Source organism: Protomyctophum bolini (assembly GCF_963924005.1).
Source record: "Protomyctophum bolini genome assembly, chromosome: 23".
Taxonomy (NCBI): domain Eukaryota; kingdom Metazoa; phylum Chordata; class Actinopteri; order Myctophiformes; family Myctophidae; genus Protomyctophum; species Protomyctophum bolini.
In genome coordinates this window covers 17,784,091-17,806,482 of record NC_137884.1, presented here as the reverse complement: position 1 = coordinate 17,806,482, position 22,392 = coordinate 17,784,091, and the positions used below count along the sequence as shown (strand labels likewise).

Below are 22,392 nucleotides of genomic sequence, written 5' to 3'. Positions count from 1 at the left end.
AGTTGAAAATTGTTACATTCTTTCATTTTATAGCGCTTTTCCAAGTGCTCAAAGCGCTTTACAATGATTCATTCATTCATACATTGGGAGGTGAAGCGGCGAACAGTCGACGCCAGCGTCCTAGTTCACACACCAATGGTGGTAAGCTCACACCGACCGACTCATTGGAGGCAATGTAGGGTTCAGTGTCTTCGACTGCTAAATAAGAGTTTGCTTTCAGGTTGGCCGACCGGGCAAGTGCTCGTTTGAGAGGGGACGCATCAGTCTATATTATAGACGGTTGCGTCAACTCTCTGTTTAGACAGATATCTGGTGTTGTGTTTATAGACTCTATAAACACAACACCAGATATCTGTCTAAACACCTGAATGTGTCCAGAGCGCTCTGTCTTCTGGTCTGTGGAATGTAAAATAAGAGCACTATACCGTGCTGTTTTCACTGTTGCTACCCATAGTCATATCGATAATGTACTGTATTTGGTATAGAAATTGAGGAATGACATTTTTTTTAATCCCACAGCCCCAGAAAGTAAAACAAAAGTGTGAGGGCGGTAGAGAAGGTGGGGAGCCCAATATCAACCGGTTTATGATCGTTGCCATGTCTGCTGATTATAAGTGACTTTTGAGTCAAAAGTATAGAGCGCCGAGGTCCAAAAATAAACAAGCTGTCTCGGCGTTATTGTCAGGGAGGTGTCTCTGTATCGTTTGCGACAAAATGATTTTTTGCAAATCTGCACTGATCTCATTAAATGACCCCTATGAAATCCTCAGGACTGAGAACTTTAAGCCCTGAGTTTGTTTCTAGCGAAAATGTAACTAATTCAGTAGCAGTAACAATAGAGTTTTCTCTCAGGATGATTTGTTTACTTTTCAAACAGTTCTTATACGAGACGATCTAAGATCCCCCTATGGGGATTACAATGCAAATAAAAAGTACATGAACCCGTGGATTTGCGCCCTCTACCGATATTGACGTCAGACTTCGGTGCTCTATATACCGTATAGCCTTGAAAGCTGGGAGAATGAGTCATCATGATGTCTATGTTTTGACAGCATGTGACAGGTTGGTACAAAGGTTGGTGTACTATTGTCTTCTGTGTGATATACTCTATGTGTGTTAACCCATGGTGTTTTAAGCATTATGTTATACTTTAGCTATTGAAAAATGGCAGATCTACGAGTTTGTAGGTCTGCTATTTTTGAAATATCGTGAAAATGTGGCGCAAATCTTTGAATATATATTCTTTCAGAGCTAATGTTTTTAGTCCTTGACATGAAATATTGAGAACCCCTAATACAGAAACATAGGTATTTCAGAAAACTGTCAGAATTTAGAAGACATTTTTTTAAATTTCGACATCAGGTGTTTGAGTGAGTCACAGCTGTATGATTATGCTCTTCTTATCCACAGACTCCTCGGGAGTGAAAACATCATACGTTGTCTTCGGCAGTTCTAGCCTGGCAGGTATAACTGCAGAAGTTTATAGCTTTCCAGATAATTCAAATGCTCTCAATCTTAAATACTTGCCAAACATAAAACACCACATAAAATGTCCACATAAAATGACCTAACGCGTAAAACACGTCCTAAAAAAAGCACTAAAATAAAAAGCACTATAAGCACTAAAATAAAGCAACTCTCTGAATGTTGCGTTGCCGTTGTCCATCATTTTAGGCTTCAATAATCATTGAAAATCTCCTGAGATTCTGGCTCCGTGCCTGCATTGCATCGACTGCCATTGTGCCTTCCCCAGGAGCGTGACACCGGGTGAGAATGTGCAATCAATAGGGAGCCACTTGCACCCGGCCGGGCGCCCCTGCTGATCATGTTTCCATCAATCAGTCGCTGCTATCGAGTGCGCACAGCACAGTCAGCAGCACACGACGTTATATCAACCCCATGTGGTGCCACTGTGGAGTACAGTACAGTACAGTACAGTACAGTACATCATGTGCCGATGCACTCAGTCAGGTACAGCGGGATTCTGTCTGTCGACGACCTGAAAAGCAACATGTTGACGTTTCTAATACGAAACAAAGGATGGTTATTTCTGGTACTGTAAGTGCCTTGTTCAAGGTTCTTTATTATTTGTCTCCCGAGGAAGAAATTTGTCTTAGACAAAGGGCTGTTAGTGTGTCTACTTTACCAGCTGGATTGCTGGTTGGCTCTTTGGCTGACTAACTGTCATTTGGGCAGGAACAGTCAAAAGATAATTGTCATCGTCAATTCACACAAACTGTAGTTGACTGATAAAACCGTTTAAAATGCTTGGCAAATGTAGGCATCTTATACAACATTAGCCTGCAGGCTAAAACCAGACCGACTCAGCCAGCCACACGACATCGTGATTTGAGTCTGGCTTATTAGCCACTTAGCCAGGCTAATACAACATAACCTCCAATCATTGCAGTTTGTTCCTTTTACTGTTAAATGTGTAAGTGATGCGAAAAGGATATGAACATAAAATGTAGTGATTCTCTAAGTGGGGTCCGGGGACCCCCAGGGGTCCTTGATGGAGTTCCAGGGGGTCCCCAGCTAAATGATAGTTTGGAACCACATGGGCCCTTATGGGTCTGTAACTCTGAGAGTGTACAAATGGAACAGGATAGAATTTTTTAGGCTGGGTCAGCAACAACAATTACATAACTGTTTATAAACGAGTAATGTAAAACCTCCAGATTGATTATCTTTCATTATTGTAAATAAATCATTTAAATGTAGTACCTCTACTAAGCATTATATATTGCCCCCGACAATCTCTGGTGTGTTTATCCTGCAGAGAAATGACACAGCCCCTGTTCCGTGCGTGCAGCTAAGGCCTGGTTGCTGGGTGGAGAGCTGGGAGATGCCGGTGTTGGCTGGGCCAGGCTGGCCATATGGTTACTTTACAGCCGGGGCTCAGACACGACAGTCACACAGCACACATAAATGAAACGCTCTCAGTGGCATGCTTCGTGGACAGCACATCACTAAGGACCAGCTACTGTACATCAGCCGGCAAGACACTGTCCACAACAAACACTGAGCCAAGGCAGTAAAAAATAAAAATAAATCACACCCACAGGAACACAGCCAGGGTGCCAGCCCGGTTCTGACGAGCTGCCCCGCATGCGTGCGAAACGGCTGAGAAATGACAGTTAGTTATGTGGGGGTAGCGCGGATGGTACCGGAAACATCCAGACCCCCAGGAACGCTCACAGGGGGCCGGCCCAGTTGCTCTCTCTCGGTTCCATTCTGCTATATTTCAATAGCTAAAGTATGACATAATGCTTAAAACACCAAAAGTGGTTCCCGTCCAGAATGTGGTTAACCCATTTAGACCTGAGGCTGATTTTTGTTTTTTTAAAACAATCCAAATCTAAATCCTAACCGTCTGAAAAACCTAAATGTTGGGCAAAGTGTATGCAACTTTGAAGACCTTTGTGCTCTTTAGTAGAGCTGTGCGGCAGGCCAGGACAGGTGTGGCCTAGTCACAATTAGTCCCACAGGAAGAGCTGAGATGTGACAGAAAGGAGAAAAATAAATGTGTTTGCAGTAACTGAGGCAGAAAGTCATATACTGTAGGAGGTGTGTATATACAGTAGATACCGGTGAAGGCAAGATGGCAGCAGTCTTAACGCTCTTTACACCTCACGTCAGGCACCCAGAACTTGAGGCAAGTAAATTGACCCTACGGGAGCCAACCCAGGGCAAAGCCAGGAGGGGAGAGAAGGTGTACCACCTATGTAGATGTGCTGCGGTGTGACAGCTTGGCTGACAACACTGCAGAGCTCAGGAACCTGATGTTGGATAGGAAATTGTGGGGGGCAGCGATCCAGGAATCCCGAGTTGGTGTCGGCTAGACCTCACTCTCGCAGCAACTAACTAACTAAGCAGGAGTTTTCCCCATCGGGCCGGGGGAGCTGATCAGGGGGCTGTCGGACGCACGGCATCGTCATTGAAGGCGGTGAAGTGAGGTGGTTCTCTGGTCCCCAGGGAGCCAAAAAGTATAAATCAGGCTTTGTGGTTTCATCTCGTCACAAACTTTTGGTCTGAACTATAGCCTTTAGGAACCAATTTTGTTACGTCTCCCCTAGCGTTTTGTCTTTCACAAGGGATAAGCTGTGCCCCGGCTGCCCCCCCCCCCCACCCCACACACACACACACACACACACACACACACACACACACACACACACACACACCCTCAAGCTCAACCAGGATGCTGCAGACATCACCGTGTCATTACACTGGAAGCTTTCAGCCCACAGCGCTTCAACTTGGGGAAAGAGGAGAGTTTGTGGGTGGGCCCTCCGTGGTCCTCTCCGTTTCAACAGTGCAAGGGGGTCCTCGGGTTCAGTGACACTCAGCCAGTGACAGCTTGATCACTCAAAGGAGTAGGGTGACAATGAAACAGCTAAATCCACCCTAAGTGGTACACTGTAAAATGGTTAAGTGCTCATTCAACTCTTAGAGTGTACACATCCAAATGGACCCGTAACATTCGGTCCCATTTGTACACATGCTGAGTTACAGATCTGGAGAATTCCACAAGCATTCGGAGATTGTGGAATAGTTGTCTGGCTACGCGAGACTAGGCTTAACCCCAACATAATGAACAATGTCACATTAAGTATAAACATTTCACTTCAGATGAAACAAGAGGGCTGTCATTAACAACTCTGCATGCTTTAATACTAAAGTATTATGCTTATGTATTCCTGATATGTCTTGGCAAATTCCAGATAAAACCATGAAATATATCCCGTTATCCAATAATGTAATTAAAGTCCATTTGAAACATCTTCGACTAATAGCATGTGAGCAAGGCCCGGAGGAACCCTTCCTGGGGTCAGTAAAGGCCATTGCTTTTAAAAGAATTTCCTCTCCATCTTTGGGAAGGAGAGTAAAGTCAACCGCCTGACTCCAGAAACTGTCCGAAATGAATTAGCGCAGGGCGCGGCTAATGGTACCAATCCGATTACGTATAGCCACTAGGCCCGGCCGCTTGCATCTCCCATGCAGAGTCCAAGTCAAGGCTCCAGTTGTGGCAGTTCACAGTGGGATGGAAAACACATGGAAAAGTACTACACACAACCTACAGTCCTACACTATTACAAAGAACAAACAAACAAACAACAACATCCCAGGAAGGGACCAATCTTTAATTTGCTCTTTTCCACATAGAAGAAAAAAGCCCTTCTGCACACCTACACCAAAGGAGATGGCAGAAGTGGATCTTCTGCCATACAAAATTCGGATGTAATTTGTGCCTTTGTACCGCGTCGCTCCCGACATGTAAACGTGTGGAGATGTCCTACGGACGGAAACGGTTAAAGTGAACGCGTATGGTGGCACTGGGAACTTCATGAATGCTAATACAGTAGCTAGAGAAAGAATTAAAACATCCTCAGGATGAAGGTCTGAACTCTGAACGACCGAAACGTTGCTCATGAATCAATCTTATTCTGCAAGTGAAGACAGTGTGCGGGATCCCTCTTTTCCCCTCCACTTCTCTCTTCCACATACAGTACATAGCGATGGTCTGGATGCATTATAATAATAATGCTGCTCAACCAGACATTAGCTCACTGGCATGTAAGGAAATGAATGACTGCTGTGATCATCAAACCTCTATCTGAGGTCTGGATCTGATACGATTCATGAATGTGTACATGATACATTCATGTGTCAATAATCCCCCCCCATCATGCCTGGCTGGCATGTCTCTCCCTGAGAGAGAAGCCTCTCCTTCTCTGATTTAATAGCACCAATTACGCTTGACTCAACTCCCAGCACATACACCACCCCCCTCCATCCACAGACACACAAGTGTCTCTGTGAAGACATGCCGTTTAACAAACAAACAGCTGTACACGCGCACACGCACACACACACACACACACACAGTACCAACCAACTCCTATGAAAACATGCACTTTGCTTTGTGTTCTGAATCTTGTCCTGCAGACGCTGAACCAAGTAAAAAATAAAAAAACTTCTGATGGAGTAAACGGCACTAACTATTGTGACCACCGAACCACAGCTCTCCACCAGCTGCGTTGCTCTAGTCGTGTAGTCAGTCAGTCAGTCAGCCAGCCAGCCAGCCAGCCAGCCAGCCAGCCAGTCAGTCAGACAGCCAGCCAACCAGCCAGTCAGTCAGACAGACAGCCAGCCAACCAGCCAGTCAGCCAGTCAGTCAGTCAGCCAGCCAGCCAGGCCAGTCAGTCAGTCAGTCACACCCTCACCCACACCCACTTCAACCTGCCTGGTCACACTTTGCATGTGTTCGAATTCGAGCGCACTTGTAGAAGAGAGGACATGCATACCGTGTGTATCCGTCGTCGCAAGGCGAAGAGATGAGATGAGCTTGTTGCAGCTTCTTGTTGTGGTAATAAACCTGGTAAAGACCAGCCACTGATCTCAGCTCTCTCTCTCTCTCTCTCTCTCACACACACATACTGTACACACACACACACACACAGACCAGGCAAGAAACAGACATAGCCCCTCCCTCGTCTTCCTCCCATGCTATCCTGCTGCCCACAACCCTGCTTAGTTGCAAGTGCTGGCTTTCTCCTCCCTTTCAGTCGTTAGCGTTAGGAGATGCACTCCTTCTCTCTTCAGACACACAGTTAGGCCCTTATAGTAGTACTCTGTATTCCCCTTTCCTACTACTCTGTACATCTGTGTATGGGCGCTGTGGGGTATAGAAACCTTGCATCTTCTCCATATTTATTCATTTTATATTTGTGTAAATGAATGCCATAATTATGTTATACTTCATCGTATGACGACGTCATGCAGCATTAGCAATTATATCTGCTATTTGCATTTTTATGGTTTTGTTTGTTTTTTTAATTAAATGTTTGGGGAAAATGCTTGATGACATGCCCGCATTAGGAGAGCCTGGTTGAAAGTGATTAATGCATCCGCCTTGTGGGGTTTATAAATATATAATCAACCAATTAACTCTTGTGACTAAATAATTATATTACCGGTAGATCAATTGGAACAAAGTTGGTTTTATCCAGCTGAAAATAAACGATTTAGGAAATTCTCTCTCTCTCTCTCTCTCTATAAAGACACAGTCTACCACCTAAGCATGCACACAGCATTGTGGGTAATGCAATAAATAGGTAAAACCTTATGTAATCGTATTTATTACATTAATTGCTGACAAAGTAACAATGTATTTCTTCTTTGACAAATTGGGTAATATTATCAGTTACCAATACTAGCTATGCCAAGTAATGCATGCATACCCTTACCCTGAAGAAGGCATTTTGTTGCCGAAACGTTGGTCTTATAATAAAAGATTTTTTTGCATCGTGACTGAGCTGTGCGACCTCTCCTTCCTTTTTAAGTTGTGTCTCCCTTGGTTTTTTTAAAGCCCAAAGACGTTGCTCCATTTGATGGTGTTTTGTTAACTCTTTTTCTCCCAGGTCCGTATACTGTATACACGGACCCCGCTGCTAGGGGACGCTAGGGGACTTTATCATCCAGGTCCATGTACGGACCCCAACGTATACTCAGTCGGGAGGAAACCTCATAACTCCATTTTTGAGGTTTTTGATTTTTTTTTGGCATAGATCAGTGCTATTGAACACCCTTTACATCTGTGTGTTGTTTCGAAAATATTGAACAAATGGAAAGTAGTAAAAAGTGCTTTGGACAAAACCTCATAACTCCATTGGACCCTCAAAATGTCTGCTAAAGCAACCAACTCCACCTCCACCTCTCATGGAAGTAATTGACAATATATAAAGTTACAACCTCCTTCTCTTAAAGTGAACGCGTATGGTGGCACTGAGAACTTCATAAATGCTAACAGCTAGCCGGCAGAGAAAGAATTAAAACACTAAAGTAATCGAATGTATTACTTAGTTTTGTTGCCACAGAAAGTAATTGTAACGTAATGAACCCATTTTAATAAGGAAGTAATATCCATCCATCCATCCATCTTCAGCCACTTATCCGTAGTCTGGTCACAGGGGCAACAGCGCAGAGTGCTCCAGACTTCCCTCTCCAGAGCAACATTAGTGACTTCCTCCTGCATTATATTTTTTCACACACACACATGCACTAACTAACTAATCTACAAACACACGCATCGTCGCACACAATCTGGAACACAAACAAACACACAGAGCTCCTCTACTAACATACAAACCATGTGTTCTCGTTAACTCAGGCCTTTCTGCACCAATGAACCAAAGCAGGCCACCTAATTTCCTCAGCAAGCACAGAAAAGAAAAAACAAGCACCCCAGAGACCAACTGAAGAGTACATAAGCACTAATGTACTCTCTCTCTCTCTCCTCTGCTGCTTCCTTCCATTAACCTACATGACTGCTTACCTCAAACCGCGCTTACGGACAGAACGCATCACTTAGCTACGGAAAAGGCAAAACATGCCCATTCTTTGTAGGTTGGTCGCCTTATAACGGTTGGTGATTTAAGCATTATGTTATTAGCTTAAGCTATTGAAAAAATTGCAGATCTACAAGCTCATATGGCTGCACCGAGTGCCGCGCTATGAGCTTTTAGGTCTGCTATTTTTGAAAAATCACACCTGTGTGAAGTGAGCGGTGGAACTATACTGTAATTGTTAAACTGTACTGAACTCCTGTACAGACAGACACTCGTGCTGAAAAAGACTGGTGTTACACTAAAAACTTAGCTTCCCATCATGCACCTGTGCACGGTGTTTAGCTCAACAGCGCCACTTTCTCACCTGTTGGTACCCCAGACAGACAGACAAAGGGACACACAAAGCTACATGATGGAGACAGTGTGCCCACCACTCAGAAATCGTGAAAATGTGGCACAAATCTTTGAATATTTATATTCTTTCACAGCGAGCGTTTTTAACTCAAATCTTTGCTTCTGGGGGGGTCCCTGGAACAACACAATTTGAGATGGGGATCGGTGGCCACATACATACAATTCTGGGGGTCCTTGACATGACAGTCTGAGAACCACTGCCATAGAAACCATAGAAAGGTTTTTCAGAAAACTATCATGATTTGGTTTTAGAAGACAATTGTGTAGAATGGGTTAAACATTTTACATGCATTTTACCCGTCAATGTCTGTAGCAGCCGACGTCACATAATATGGAAGAAAACGATCAGGCCGTGCGTTGCAGAGCAGAAAACCAATATTTCACATGAATAGGATCATGTAAACAAAATGCTTCCACACTGTTTAACACGCTCCCGATCCCTGCACCATCACAGAATGAGTCATGAGTTCATGAAGTGTTTACTGATTAATACAAAGCGTAAACAAACAGTAAGTCCTACCAGCAAAGTGCAACAGCCCGAGTATGCATACAGTGACATCGGTTTGCAGCCGTCTGAAGAGCACAGACGTTACTTTTCTCACGCTAGTATGTTATTGTATTTTCAGCTTATCTGTCATGGAAATTAGATTGAAGAAAAACGCTCTACTCTGAAAACCCCTGCAAAGCTGAGATCCAAGTTATAGAGTGGGATTAAGTTTACACAAATAAAATAGTGGTAAAGTGAATGCCCCATTCAGTATTAATACATATATATATTATATAGCGATATGCTAGTGCTACACTTCGCATGACACAAGGGTGCCTGCACCATGAATTATTCACTAGCTTCTTGGCAACAAAAAACGGAAGGTCTTTTAACAACAATCCAAGCATGGGAAGGGAAATCCTTTGAGTCATAAAACATTGTTTTGTCCCCATCAGAAAATTGCTGATGATCAGATGCAGAGATTACTACAGATCATTTACACACTCATAGTGATTCTCTGCATGCAGTTTTTCTAAATAATTGAGGGAAATAAAAGGCTTTATACAGCAACCCTCTGGCGTTTTGTTTTCAAATACAATCTTTGGTCATGGGTGGTATGGCCGCCTTTGAAAGATTTAACAGTTTCACACGAGAACAAATTGAAGCACCAAAACAGTGACCTGGTTTCCCTTGATCCACACCACAGTCCACACACGTGTGCCATACATTTTTTATAGGTTCATATTTTCATTTCATTTTTTTTATTTTAGCAACATACAGTACCATCTGCTTGCAGTTTCTTTGCACTTTCTAGTTTGAGATATACAGTATAGGCCCAAACATTGTACTGTAGCTATAGTTGCATTTTGCATACAACCTTTGCTCTTGACAGTTCAAAGCAATGCGTCCAAATAACTTTTGGTGTTAGCATTATGTTATGCTTTAGCTATTGAAAAATAGCAGATCTACAAGCTCATAAAGCGCCACCGAGTGACGCGCTACGAGCTTGTAGGTCTGCTATTTTTGAAAAATCGACTGACATAGAAACATAGCTTTTTCAGAAAACTGTCAGGATGTAGAAGACATTTTTAGAATCTCATCTCAGGTCAAAATGGGTTAAGGCCACATTTACAGGGTAACGATCAGAACAGAAAAAAAACGACAAAGTGCAGAGTAATTCTCAATGCACATATGGCCTGCATATGCCATGCCATATGTGGCCCAAACTATTGGTCCCAAAAGTCAATCCATACCAGGCTGATTACAGTGCTGCTCCGACCCAGCCACACAGTCCTGGACTGCATTTCACAGCAGGGTGTGGAGGCTTTTAATAAATAGCAGAGACAGACACTCCCAGTAAGACAGTGGTTCATTAAAATCTAAATGTCACTAAGGACATTTCCCTACAAACAATTTGAAAGTCATTACTGCCAACTGTATCAACGCTACAATTGCGAATGTACTTTTCCTACAGTTAATCAAAGCTTATGTTGACTGCCAATGATTTAAGGCAGCAATCAACACCTATTTTCATGATCAATTAATCTGTTTATACTATATATTTTTAAATAATTCACTTAATCAATTGATTAATAATGCTGCTACCGTTTCTGTTAAGTACAATAATTCAAATCTATTATATAAACATTGATAGATCTATGTTGTCCATATCAGCCTGTATGGAGTATTGTAGTGTATGCCTTATTTTCAACATTACATCTTTGAAAACGTCCTGTGAACATTTATGCTTCATTCAAATAATCGTTTATTTAGTGTAGTACTACAACCTCACGACCAAAGACTAATTATAATGATGTGCAGACATACCTAAAACAATAAAAAAAAATACTTGAAATTAAATCATAGTGAAAGAGGTAATAAGTACTAATTATATGCAAATAAGTGCTCACCATACATAGGGTATCTGAAACCAAACTAGAAATATCTAAGTGAATAGGTTTACTAAAAACACACATATATGGAATAACGTGTTCCTTCCACGCGCTACGTCCAACCACGGAAACTCCCCCCTGTCAGGTGTAAAGGAGCAACTTGGACACTCAGGCATGAAGGAAGCATTCAGTTCAAGTCCGTTGCTCTCCCCATGTCCCCCATATGGGGACTAGGTTGGTGGAGGGTGTGTAGAGCCCAGGATCACATTAGAATCTAATGTGATCCCTAGATGATTGACACAGGGGTGAAAAATGGGTTACAAAATCGTGGGATAAAAATATATATATATAAAAAAAAGAAAACACACATATTAGGGCCGAGGGTCAAACGATATAAAATAATCAGATTAATCATATCTTCAAAAATAATGAATCATGATTAATCACCATTCAAGCTATATCCGAAATATGCCATGTTTTGTTGTGGGAACCAAAAGATAAGTGACTCCCTAGCTCTCGCTTTCTCTCTCTCCATATCTCTCCGTCTCTCACCCCGTCACTGTAAATTGGGCAGCTTTTTATTGGCAATAACCGACTTGTGTTTTTTCCCCCCTCGTCCAGATAGGGCTAGATAGGGCTTCTCCTTCCATCACTCTTGTATCTGATGGCTAATATATCCGAATGAGGTTTGGATCTATTAGCCATCAGATACAAAAGGTTTGGATCCATTAGCCATCAGATACAAGAGGTTTGGATCTATTAGCCATCAGATACAAGAGGTTTGGATCTATTAGCCATCAGAAACAAGAGGTTTGGATCTATTATCCATCAATAACAAGAGGTTTGGATCTATTTGTTTATGGGATAATGGATATATGGGGCGGTGCCGCGGGTCATCTTTTTTTCTTTTTTCTTTTAATTAGTATTTGACTTCTCAAATTGAATATAATGAATCACACTCGTGTGAAGTGAGGGGCACTCTTATCATCATACATACATCATCACATTCCGGGCCAAACCCAATTGGCGTCCTCAAATGTCTGCCCTCACATTTTTATCCTCAATACTTTGCTCAGCCAGTCAAATCATCGCTATGGGGTGATCACTGTGCTCAATCAGCCAATCGAGCCATCGCTAGAATTCACATGAAAGCTGTGCATAGGAGGGGCTATAGCGCCCCTCCAACATTCTATCAATACTGAAGCTATAAATACAAAGCTGTGCATAGGAGGGGCTATAGCGTCCCTCCAACATTCTATCAATACTGAAGCTATCAATACAAAGCTGTGCATAGGAGGGGCTATAGCGCCCCTCCAACATTCTATCAATACTGCAGGAAGAAAGGACACAGCGTGAATCGTTCCGAGCTGCCGGCTTGGCTCCCTGTTCTGCGCCTGACGAGCAAACTGGTGGAGCTGGAGCTGTAACTTAACTCTTATCAACAGGAAGACACGGGCCGAGGATGTCTGCTTCCTGTAGCATGTGGCACTGACTGAACGTCAGTCGGACATGCCGCGCTGCGTCACATGATGTACTGCACTTACTGTACAACCACACTGTTGTTACTACAATAGGCTAGTCCAAGTCCATAGTGTACTGGGAAAAAAAGAGTAGATGTGCCCTTATGCCCATCATTTTTAACCTTCAGAGATCAGTGTTAGATTCACCATTCCAGATTTTTACCGTATACTTGTCTTTCATTTATGTGCCCGTGACTGTTTTCCCTTCAGAGACACCATGTGTGATCTGTGATGAAGTGACTGATGGTCCCACAAAAGAAAAAGAAGTGAAGGTCGATCTCTGAAAAGATATTATCGACCTCTCTGTTTCGTAACAGTTATATTAATGTCACATGCAGTGTGTTTGTAAAGCCATCCAATCAGAATTGCCAGAATCGGTTGAATATTCAAATAATCGTCATTAACCCATTTTGGGCGGGAACCCCTTTTGGTGTTAGCATTATGTTATGCTTTAGCTATTGAAAAATAGCAGATCTACAAGCTCATAGCGCGCCACCGAGTGGCGCGCTACGAGCTTGTGGGTCTGCTATTTTTGAAAAGAACGACTGACATAGAAACATAGCTTTTTCAGAAAAGGATGTAGAAGACATTTTTAGAATCTGATCTCAGGCCAAAATGTTAATAGCAGTAGAATAATCGACATACAGAATTTGTCAGTCCTGCACATACAGTACACAGTCCCCTAATATGCACAGCATGAGACCAAACAAAGGGACCAAATTGAGCAACAGTGAATGCCTGAATGTAGAGAGAGGCAGATAAAACCGGAGACGAGCCACCCCCCCTGGCCAGTGAAATCCTTTTTGGTGAGAGAGGTACCCTAATTTGTGAGAGACTCGGGACAGTGCGGAGAGGAGAGGGGAAGAGGAGCAGACACTTGGATGCCTTCCCGGAGGCTCTCTCTGGTCTTTGTGTGTCCTTTCCTCCAGTGGAACCTTTCAGTGAACAGCAGGACGACTGCCAACTACCAGTGTCAGACTATATGCTGCCATGGCAGTCGTTTCAACGATGCACAGAAATACATTTAACCTGTTCAGGACGGGAACAACCCCTTTTTGGTGTTTTAAGCATTACGTTATACTTTAGCTATTGAAAAATAGCAGATCGACAAGCTCGTATGGCGGCACTCGGTGCCGCGCTACGAGCTTGTAGATCTGCTTTCTTTTTTTGTTATCGTGAAAATGTGGTGCAAATCTTTGAATATATTCTTTCAGAGCGATTTGCTTCTGGGGGGTCTGGAACCTAGGATTGCATTAGATAATTGACACTTGGTGGAAAAAATGGGTTGCAAAATCATGGGATAATAATTTAAAAAAAAATGTTTAGAAGCAGTTTTTTTAGAATCGACCTCAGGTCTAAATGGGTTAAATTCAGAATTGAACTCTCTAGCGTTTTGCCCCATGCAGAGAGACCAAGACTAGTTAAAGGTGGTTGCAAAAAATGAAGAGAATGAATTCCATTAACATGCATTACGCAACCTGTTGTTTCATCAATATTTCAGGCAATTAGTGCTCACCAAGCAGAACTTAGTCATTGTTGTGGCAGACGGAGCTAATGGACACAGCGTCTATGATCTCATCTCTTCTCTCTCTCTGTCTCGTCACCACCCCGTAGTGCTATGGGATTTGTTTGAGCCTCTGCCGACGTGCAGCCATTTGTGGCCTTTTCTTTGATGTTTGTCAGGTTGGATTGGGTTGATAAAATATAGGTTATGAGGTAGGGTTCTGCCTCCAACTCATTCAGACCGGGGGTTAAATGTCACATGGACAAAGACTACAGTAAAATAATCAGTCCAAAAATAATAGTGCAAAGGAATTAATCTAACCCATTTAGGCCTGACGTCGAAATTCGTCGAAAAATCCTGACAGTTTTCTGAAAAACCATGTTTCTGTATCAGTGTGCTCAATATTTCATTTCAAGGACCCCAAAAACTGTAATTGGCCACCGCCCCATCTGAAAATATGTTGTTCCAGATTTGAGTCAAAATGTTCACTTTGAACAGTGTGTGTGGTTGAGCAGAGTCACACACACACACACACACACACACACACACACACACACACACACACACACACTCCTGCGTATAGGAGTGGCTAGCATATTATGCAGACCAACATGCAGACACACACTAGCCGTCTAGCGAAGATAATGATGAAAAGGCTACTGAAATGAGAAATGATTTATAACCCTCCTTGTTGTATTGCTAAATTAGCTCATGTACGTATACACGTCTTATTCATTTAATGTGCATCGCTGTCTCTGCTTTGAAGCCCTTTCCCCAGTCCGATGTGGACGCATACAGCAGGCATGTGTGCTGTGCTCTGACAGCGAGATAATTACACACAGCCAAGTTCGGCGACCACTATCCAGCACCTGCCAAGCCCGAGGCAGGTTAGCAATACGATTGCCTTAAGCTAATCATTCATTGTTAGATTGGGCTCCATTGTAGCCAGTGGGAAACATGACACGTCCTTCCTCATCAAGCCTGTACAAATAACCCCCAGATATGGACATAAAATACCAATTACTGGAGACATTCAGCTGCATGTTAATGGAAAGGGTAAAAGGATGGGGTGGGATGAGACAAGTGAAGGTGAAGGTTTCCTGAGAGAGACAGAGACAGAGACAGACAGACAGACAGACAGACTTACCAGAGTTTTCTCAGGTTCCACCTGTGACTCAGATGAAGACTCCATAGTTGCGTTGAGCCAGAGTGTGGCGTGTTAGTGCTAGTGCCCAGTGGCCCGCATGGCTGTCAGGAGAGGAAAAAAAGGCATAACAAGTTTAGTTAGTTACTGTTAAATAACAAAATAATAACCTGCTGGCATGCCTCATCACTTTGACCTTTTAGTTGAGTTTTTAAACCCGTTTGTTCTTACTCAACTCAACTTTATTTATATAGCACATTTTACATGACCAGGTCAACCAAAGTGCTGTACAGGTTCAGAAACAAAAACAATACAGTATAAACAGGCATTTAAAACATGAAACTCATGACTGTGTGTGTTCTTATTCATGCTTATTGCCTTGCTGTTTCTTTGCGCGTTGCTGTTGTATTTTATTGTCTTAATTCTACTGTGCTTTTGCATGCTTTAATGCTACTTTACGTTTGTGCTTTTATCTCATTTTGCCTTGTAAAGCACGTTGCGCATTCATGACATGAAAGGTGCTACAGTATATAAATAAAGTTTATTATTATTATTATTACTAGACCGCCACCGGTGCCTGGCTGTAGAGCACCGAGTCGGTAACGATCTCCCCTGACGCACCAAACCTCATCCTCGGGGACATGAACCACTGCTCTTTGAAAGAGACACTCTGTGTCCAACATACTGTTGGAACTTCCAAGTCCCAACAGTATGTTCTCTGCCGACATCAATTAATTGACAGACGTTGTAACTAGTTGGTCCTTGTACTGCGAAAATACTGTCATTCCTGAGAGAATTGTAGTGTAATTGAAGTGTATCCGAACTTTAAACCGTGGATATCCAAATTCATCAAAACACTCCTTCAGAAGAAGAACAAAGCGTTTCGAGAAGGCAAACACTTTATAATTGAGAAGTTTGCAAAAAGAAATTAAGAGAGAGGTAAGGGCTTGAAAAATGAAGTACAAGGAAAATAATAGAGGCTCAACTTAGAGCAAACCACCTGGGCTCTGCCTGGGATGGTATGAAAACAATTACTGGTATGAAAGAGAATGGTAGGAAGAAGGTTATGTTAGCCAATTATAACTGTGATCAGCAACTATAGCTCAGAGCCTCAATGATTTTTATGTCAGATTTGATGCCCACGATTTTAGTGCAAACCACTCTGAGATTATGTGAGATCAGAAACAGCCTTTTGTCTGCCCCACTTCTAGTCCTTTCTTTGATGAGCGTTGAAGTGTTTTCAAAAATGTAATCCCCGGAAAAGTTCGTTGTGTCTAAAACTGAGAGCCTACTAGACTCTCTTCAGTTTGCTTATATGGAAGGCAGCGGTGTCCAGGATGCAACTGCCACTCTACTCAACCTACTTTATAACCATCTGGAAGGAAGGAAAAATAATGCCAGGTTGCTCTTTACTGATTTTTCATCAGCGTTCAATGCGATCCAGCCCCACGTTCTGGTAGAGAAACCAACTACGGTCTAGAGACCCATGTCTGGTGGGCTGGATTCAGGGTTGCGTTCTTTCTGCCCGCTTGTATATTTTATATACTAATGACTGTCGTCAATTTTGACATTAAACTTTATCAAAGGATTTTTGGAAATCCATAATGCAACATCAACTGAACCGTGAGAAGTTGGGAGTGTGGTTGATCTTCCAGATATAGAGCCCTACGGGGCTGTTACTAAAGAGATTGTAGGACTTCATAAGATCTACAATGTGTGTCCACAATGGAAAAATACATTTTTCCATTGTTGACAATATCGCCGGGACAGTTTGTTTATTTTTGGACCACAATGCTTATATGAGACGATTAATGACCCCATGTTATTCTCCATAGAGATAAAACTTCCCCCTTGGCACCAGAGTGACGTCAGGACTTCAGCTCTATATTCCCTGTTATTGCCTTACTTCTTTTTTGTTTAATATTGCACTGATTTGTGCCTCTTTTCAACCGCAAGGTAAAAGTTGCTTCCTCCAAAGTGTTATTAAATAACATAGTTAATGGTTCAGCAGTCTCACAAGCTTGTTCTTTTACAATCCTAGGATGAATTGCATCTGGCCCTGGGGATTTGTTTGTAAATGTTCCATGCTCTGTAGCACATTTTCTGTGTCCTGACTCCTCAGTGGGGAGATTGTAAAACGCTCTGCATGCTGAACTCCCACTCTTGTCAATTAAGGTATAACAGGCCCTATATTCACAAATACACTGCTAAAATAAACTAAACAGCTTATTCAGGTGCGCGACGGCTCACCATGGACAGCACTCGAACCTTTAGAGATACAGCGCTTTGAAAATCCTGTTATAATGTAGGCTCAATGCTGATTTAAAAATCCCATAGCTGGTGGGGACGGATGCTCTCCATACTAACAGGAGCAATGCTAAAAGGTAAAGTGACTGTCGCCGCTTTCATATATGGAGTATACGGTTGTATACGCACAGATACGCAAAGCAAAGTTAGCAAAGTTACCATGTTTACCCAGGGTAAACATGGCACAACACGCGTAGTTAGCACCTTTAGGTACCGATAGCCTAGCTACGTTTATAAAGGTAGATAGCAGCGAAAATGTTAAGGCCCAATGTCTACATGCTGAGGTGAGAGATTGTCTCTGTGTCTCCCACGATCCTACTTGCAATCAACCGTGTCACCTTCTGAAGTCAGTAACCAGGACTAGCAGTATACCTTTTGGGAATGATCAATGTCTTCAAAGGATTACAGATTGATATTCTTCAGGGACGCAGAACATTTATCACAATCCCTACCACGTTTTCCACATCAAAGCTGTGCTGTGGTGACTGCCAAGACAATGAACAGCCCGTTTCCGGAGTGAACACAGGCGAAGGAGACCCTGCCAGGTTGTCAGATATACAGGATGGAAGATATGGTCAAAATGGACTGCATTTAGCACTTTTCTAGTCTTCTAAACTGTCAAAGTGCCTTACAATGTGTGTCTCATGGACGCGTGTGCGCGCGCGCACACACACACACACACACACACACACACACACACAGTACAATGTCTTGCTCAAGGACACTTCAACACAATACCACTCCATTAGTATTTCACACTTTTTTTCCCCAGAGCTCATTTTCTCATTGAGGTTCTGGCATTAGAGACCACATCACAGAACATTGAGAAATATACCTAAACCTGAGTCAGCTTTAGAAATAAATAATCAGCCATTTTATGTCATTTCATGACGATAACGGCTATTTTCAGCATGCAAACAAGTGTAAAATGACTTATACTGGATCTCTTGTCCACTAGTCCCTTCCTAACATTTTAGTCTAGTTTTTATTTGTTGACGAAATTGTCAGTATATTTAGTCTTAGTTTTAGTCATCGTAGCTTAGTTTTCATTTAGTTTTCGTCAGTGAATTTTTCGTCTTAGTTTTAGTCGACGAGAACAACACTGTTGTCACATGGTGTGTGACCACAACATGATGCATTTCCAGTCCAGTCCACACCAGTGACTCTCAATGCAACCAGTTGCAGTGGTCTGAGATTGTGAATTGACCAGTTGCACATCTGTATTTTAGTGCCAGTATGTTATTAATGCTCCATGCCAGTATGCTTTCTGGGAGATTATATTCCGCACAGCAACCGCCTAACGAAGCTTGGCTTTGCCACCAATGCTTTCAAGCTGATAAGAGGCAGCCACTTAAGCTGATTGCCATTTTGCGTGGATAATTTCATAGCTTTTCCTCCAGGGCCCCTACCTAGGCTTACACCTGACCCCCCGCACCGCGCCACCCGAGATCATGGTTTGTCTATTAGAAAAGCCTTAATCCGCTGCTCTCGGACCAGTAATCTGATCATCGAAAGGGCAATCTCATCAGGAACAAATAAGACCTCTCGAACCCCTGGGGTAAGTTGGCAAGGATGTTTCAAGTTCAATATATATATATATATTAAGGCCATATTGTAGTGATAAGAGACAATAGCCAGGATGACGGGCTGCAGACGTGGCACTACAAAACGGCAATAGACCGTGTGATGGGCACAACATCAACACTCATGTCACAGACTCTTGTTCCGTGGCGGCGTAACAAAGTCCTTCATTCAACAGAGAAAGTCACTGTCCGTCCTCCTGAACTGTTTGGCTCTTACAGTTCAAATAGGAGTATTTTGGGGGGCCGCGGCCTGAAAGGTTGAGAAGCACTGGCGTAGAAGACCATGCACTTCATCCTGAAATGTTTACCATAGTAGTCCCTAACCCTCGAAAAAGGTGAATTTTGTCATTGAAGTGTCCGCTAAACCTAGTCAGACAAGCAGACACACACACACACACACACACACACACACACACACACACACACACACACACACACACACAGAGGCACATCATGGACAAAAGGACAGACAGAGACAGCAGGTGAATCTCAATTGCAGAGCTGCTGAGTTGCTCAGACTGCTCTTGGGACCTCCGCCATCGCCCCCACTCGGTGTTCCACAGACAAAGAGGCAAAAAGACAGACAGAGGCAGGCAGTGAATCTCAAATTCAGAGCTGCTGCTCAGTGTCAGACCATGTACTCTTGCATGCCCGTTCTCGACCCAACCCAGATTTCATAAATCCTTTTGGCTTCGGCGCTCGAGGTCAGAGAAAAACAGATGTTCTATACTTCCTTAACCCATTTAGACCCGATGATGATTCTACAAAATGCTTTCTGAATCCTGACAGTTTTCGGAACAACTCATGTCTCTCTATATCAGTGGTTCTATATGGGTTAAAAGAACCTTGCAATAACCTGACTCAGCCCAAACCAGCAGTAAGGAGGATGAGACTAGCTGGCCACTGCCACCGACATCAAGAACTCCCGGCCAAAAAGCTTGTACTGTGGGAACCAACACACAGGCATCGATCGAGAGGACGTCCCACACCGACCTACCTACGTAGACGTACTAAAGAAAGATGCTGGTGCAGAAAGCACAAATGAGCTGGCCAGATGACTGGAGACGCCGATGGAGGGCTCGTCTGAGGACGACGTAGAGAGATAAAGCTCAATTATGAATTGCTGTTTTCAAGCAGTGGAGTGTTTTTTGTGCCAACAGCGGAAGGGTAAAAGCTTAACATGATCTTCTCAAGGATAACAGGCAGGATGGTAACAACGCAAATGGATATGCCATCTCAACATGAATTCCAGCAAGCACAAAGGGTCCCCAAGAGGCGTTTGAGTGCATCCACATAAAAATGAGAAATATCACATATAAAAATCCCCATAATAAAAAAAACAAGTTTCACACATTTGATGTATTTTCACACAGACGGCATCGACCGACAGTTATACGGCTGCACCATCGTACAAAAATCTATTTGTGTCTTTGGAATGAAGCTCGTAGCGTGGCAACGAGTGCCGCGCTATGAGCTTGTAGATCAGCTATTTTTCAATAGCTAAGGTAGAACATAATGCCCGTCCAGAATGGGTTTAGCATAATATGAGACGGCCAGTTAAACCGCTGTGTTAAATAGTCCTATACTACTACTTGTCTGCCCTCCACCCCCCACCACTCTTTGCCAATCAGCTCACTGAGCTGTCCGACACTGTCCGCTCACTCTGTGTGAGCTAGTAGGAAATATATTCATGACTGCCAAATTGCCAATGACCCTGGCCTGAACACACAGGACAGGGAAGCCCAAAATAGTGGCCTGGCTGGCAGCAGGCTGGAGATCCAAACAGGAGAAAACGGCTGTAGGGGATTACTGCAGGGCAAAGCACCTGTTCTGGGCTGTCCGGGACGGGTCGCAGGCATCACATCACACGGGCTCTATAGTTTCCTCCTGGGACGTGCAGAGAGTGTTAGAGAGGCAAGGGGCTGAAATCTCGTAAGAGGGCACTTTTGAACAATATTTTTTTGAAAAAAGCAGATCTACAAGCTCACAACGCGTCGCGCTGCGATGCGTTGAGAGCTTGTAGATCAGCTATCTCGGGGTGCAACCCATGCACTCTTTATCTACTGGAGATGCGGTGTGTTCTACGCAAAATGGTGCGTTCCAAGTTCAGGAAAGCTATTCTCCTGAATGCTGCCTTCCGGCTGCATGGCATGGAAAGGAAAGGTCTGGAGAGGGCAGTTGTTTTACAGACGGGTAAAAGGGCAGGGGCTCACGCCCCCTTTGATGTCTATGTGTGCACGTCCCTGATTTCCTCAGAGTATGAGTATACGACGTCACCGCCAGCTAAAACGTAAAGCTACATCGTCGCGCGGACCTGCTGCAGCATGCCGATTTCAGAATGTCTTTATGACCACCACCACATATTGTTTCTTCTCTAGAATAGAGACTTATAGCATTTTTATGTAGACATAGCACTATGAAGTATACATGCATATAGTTCCATTATATACGTAGATATTGCACTGTTACGTTCTTAGCTTACGTATGATTAATTAATTTGATAACTACTTTTTATGCATGTGATGTATTGCCATGCTTTTTGTTCTTGCTTAATGTAAATCGCTCTGGATTAAGAGCGACTGCTAAATGCCTAAATTGTAAATTGCATAGAATTGCAGCGCACTCTCCACGTGACACTTGGCAGTGTACTGTATTTGACCAGGTTTGGACCACAAATATTCTCAGACTTCCATGCAAGTGTACAGTGTACAGTGTACAGTGTACTGTGTACTTTCCCAGATATATACGAGGTACTGCCGAGAAGAGGAGCCAGTGATTGAGAGTTGAGACGTGCCAATGCGAGCACTTTGGCAAAAGTTGTTTTCAGAGGGTGTGCACCGGATATGTGACTGATTGAAGTGTCAAACACATAATTGCAACGTCTCTCTCTGTTATATTCTGGGCCAGGGTCCAGGGCAATATGTCTGTATTGTCAGCTTCCTGATCTGAGTGATTCCCAACCTTTTTCCCTCCCATCTTACATCTGACAAAGATGAGACCCACGCTTGCACACGTGTGCACAAATGTGAAAAACAAGTGTGTGTGTGTGTGTGTGTGTGTGTGTGTGTGTGTGTGTGTGTGTATATATAGGGTTTTTTAAAGTGGTTTTAAATATTGATAGTTAACTCAAACAGGCATGGGGTTGAAAGGCCAGCTGTCTCTATCTGTACAGTCATTAGCAGGAGAGAGA

The 22,392-nt window shown here is 43.2% G+C and overlaps 1 protein-coding gene across 3 annotated transcripts in view; it reads right to left on the bottom strand.

Moving 5' to 3' along the window:
- The window catches only part of osbpl8 (oxysterol binding protein-like 8), a gene marked incomplete at its 5' end in the record, with an annotated part of 107,705 nt that overhangs the window by 72,783 nt on the left and 12,530 nt on the right, over positions 1 to 22,392 (bottom strand). For all 3 annotated transcript variants that reach the window (XR_013963537.1, XM_080757206.1, XM_080757207.1), the window contains one exon: positions 15,316 to 15,416. Coding sequence is in view for 2 of the 3 variants with exons in the window: in XM_080757206.1 (XP_080613332.1) it covers positions 15,316 to 15,360 (45 nt within the window). The remainder of the gene's footprint in view (positions 1 to 15,315; positions 15,417 to 22,392) is intronic.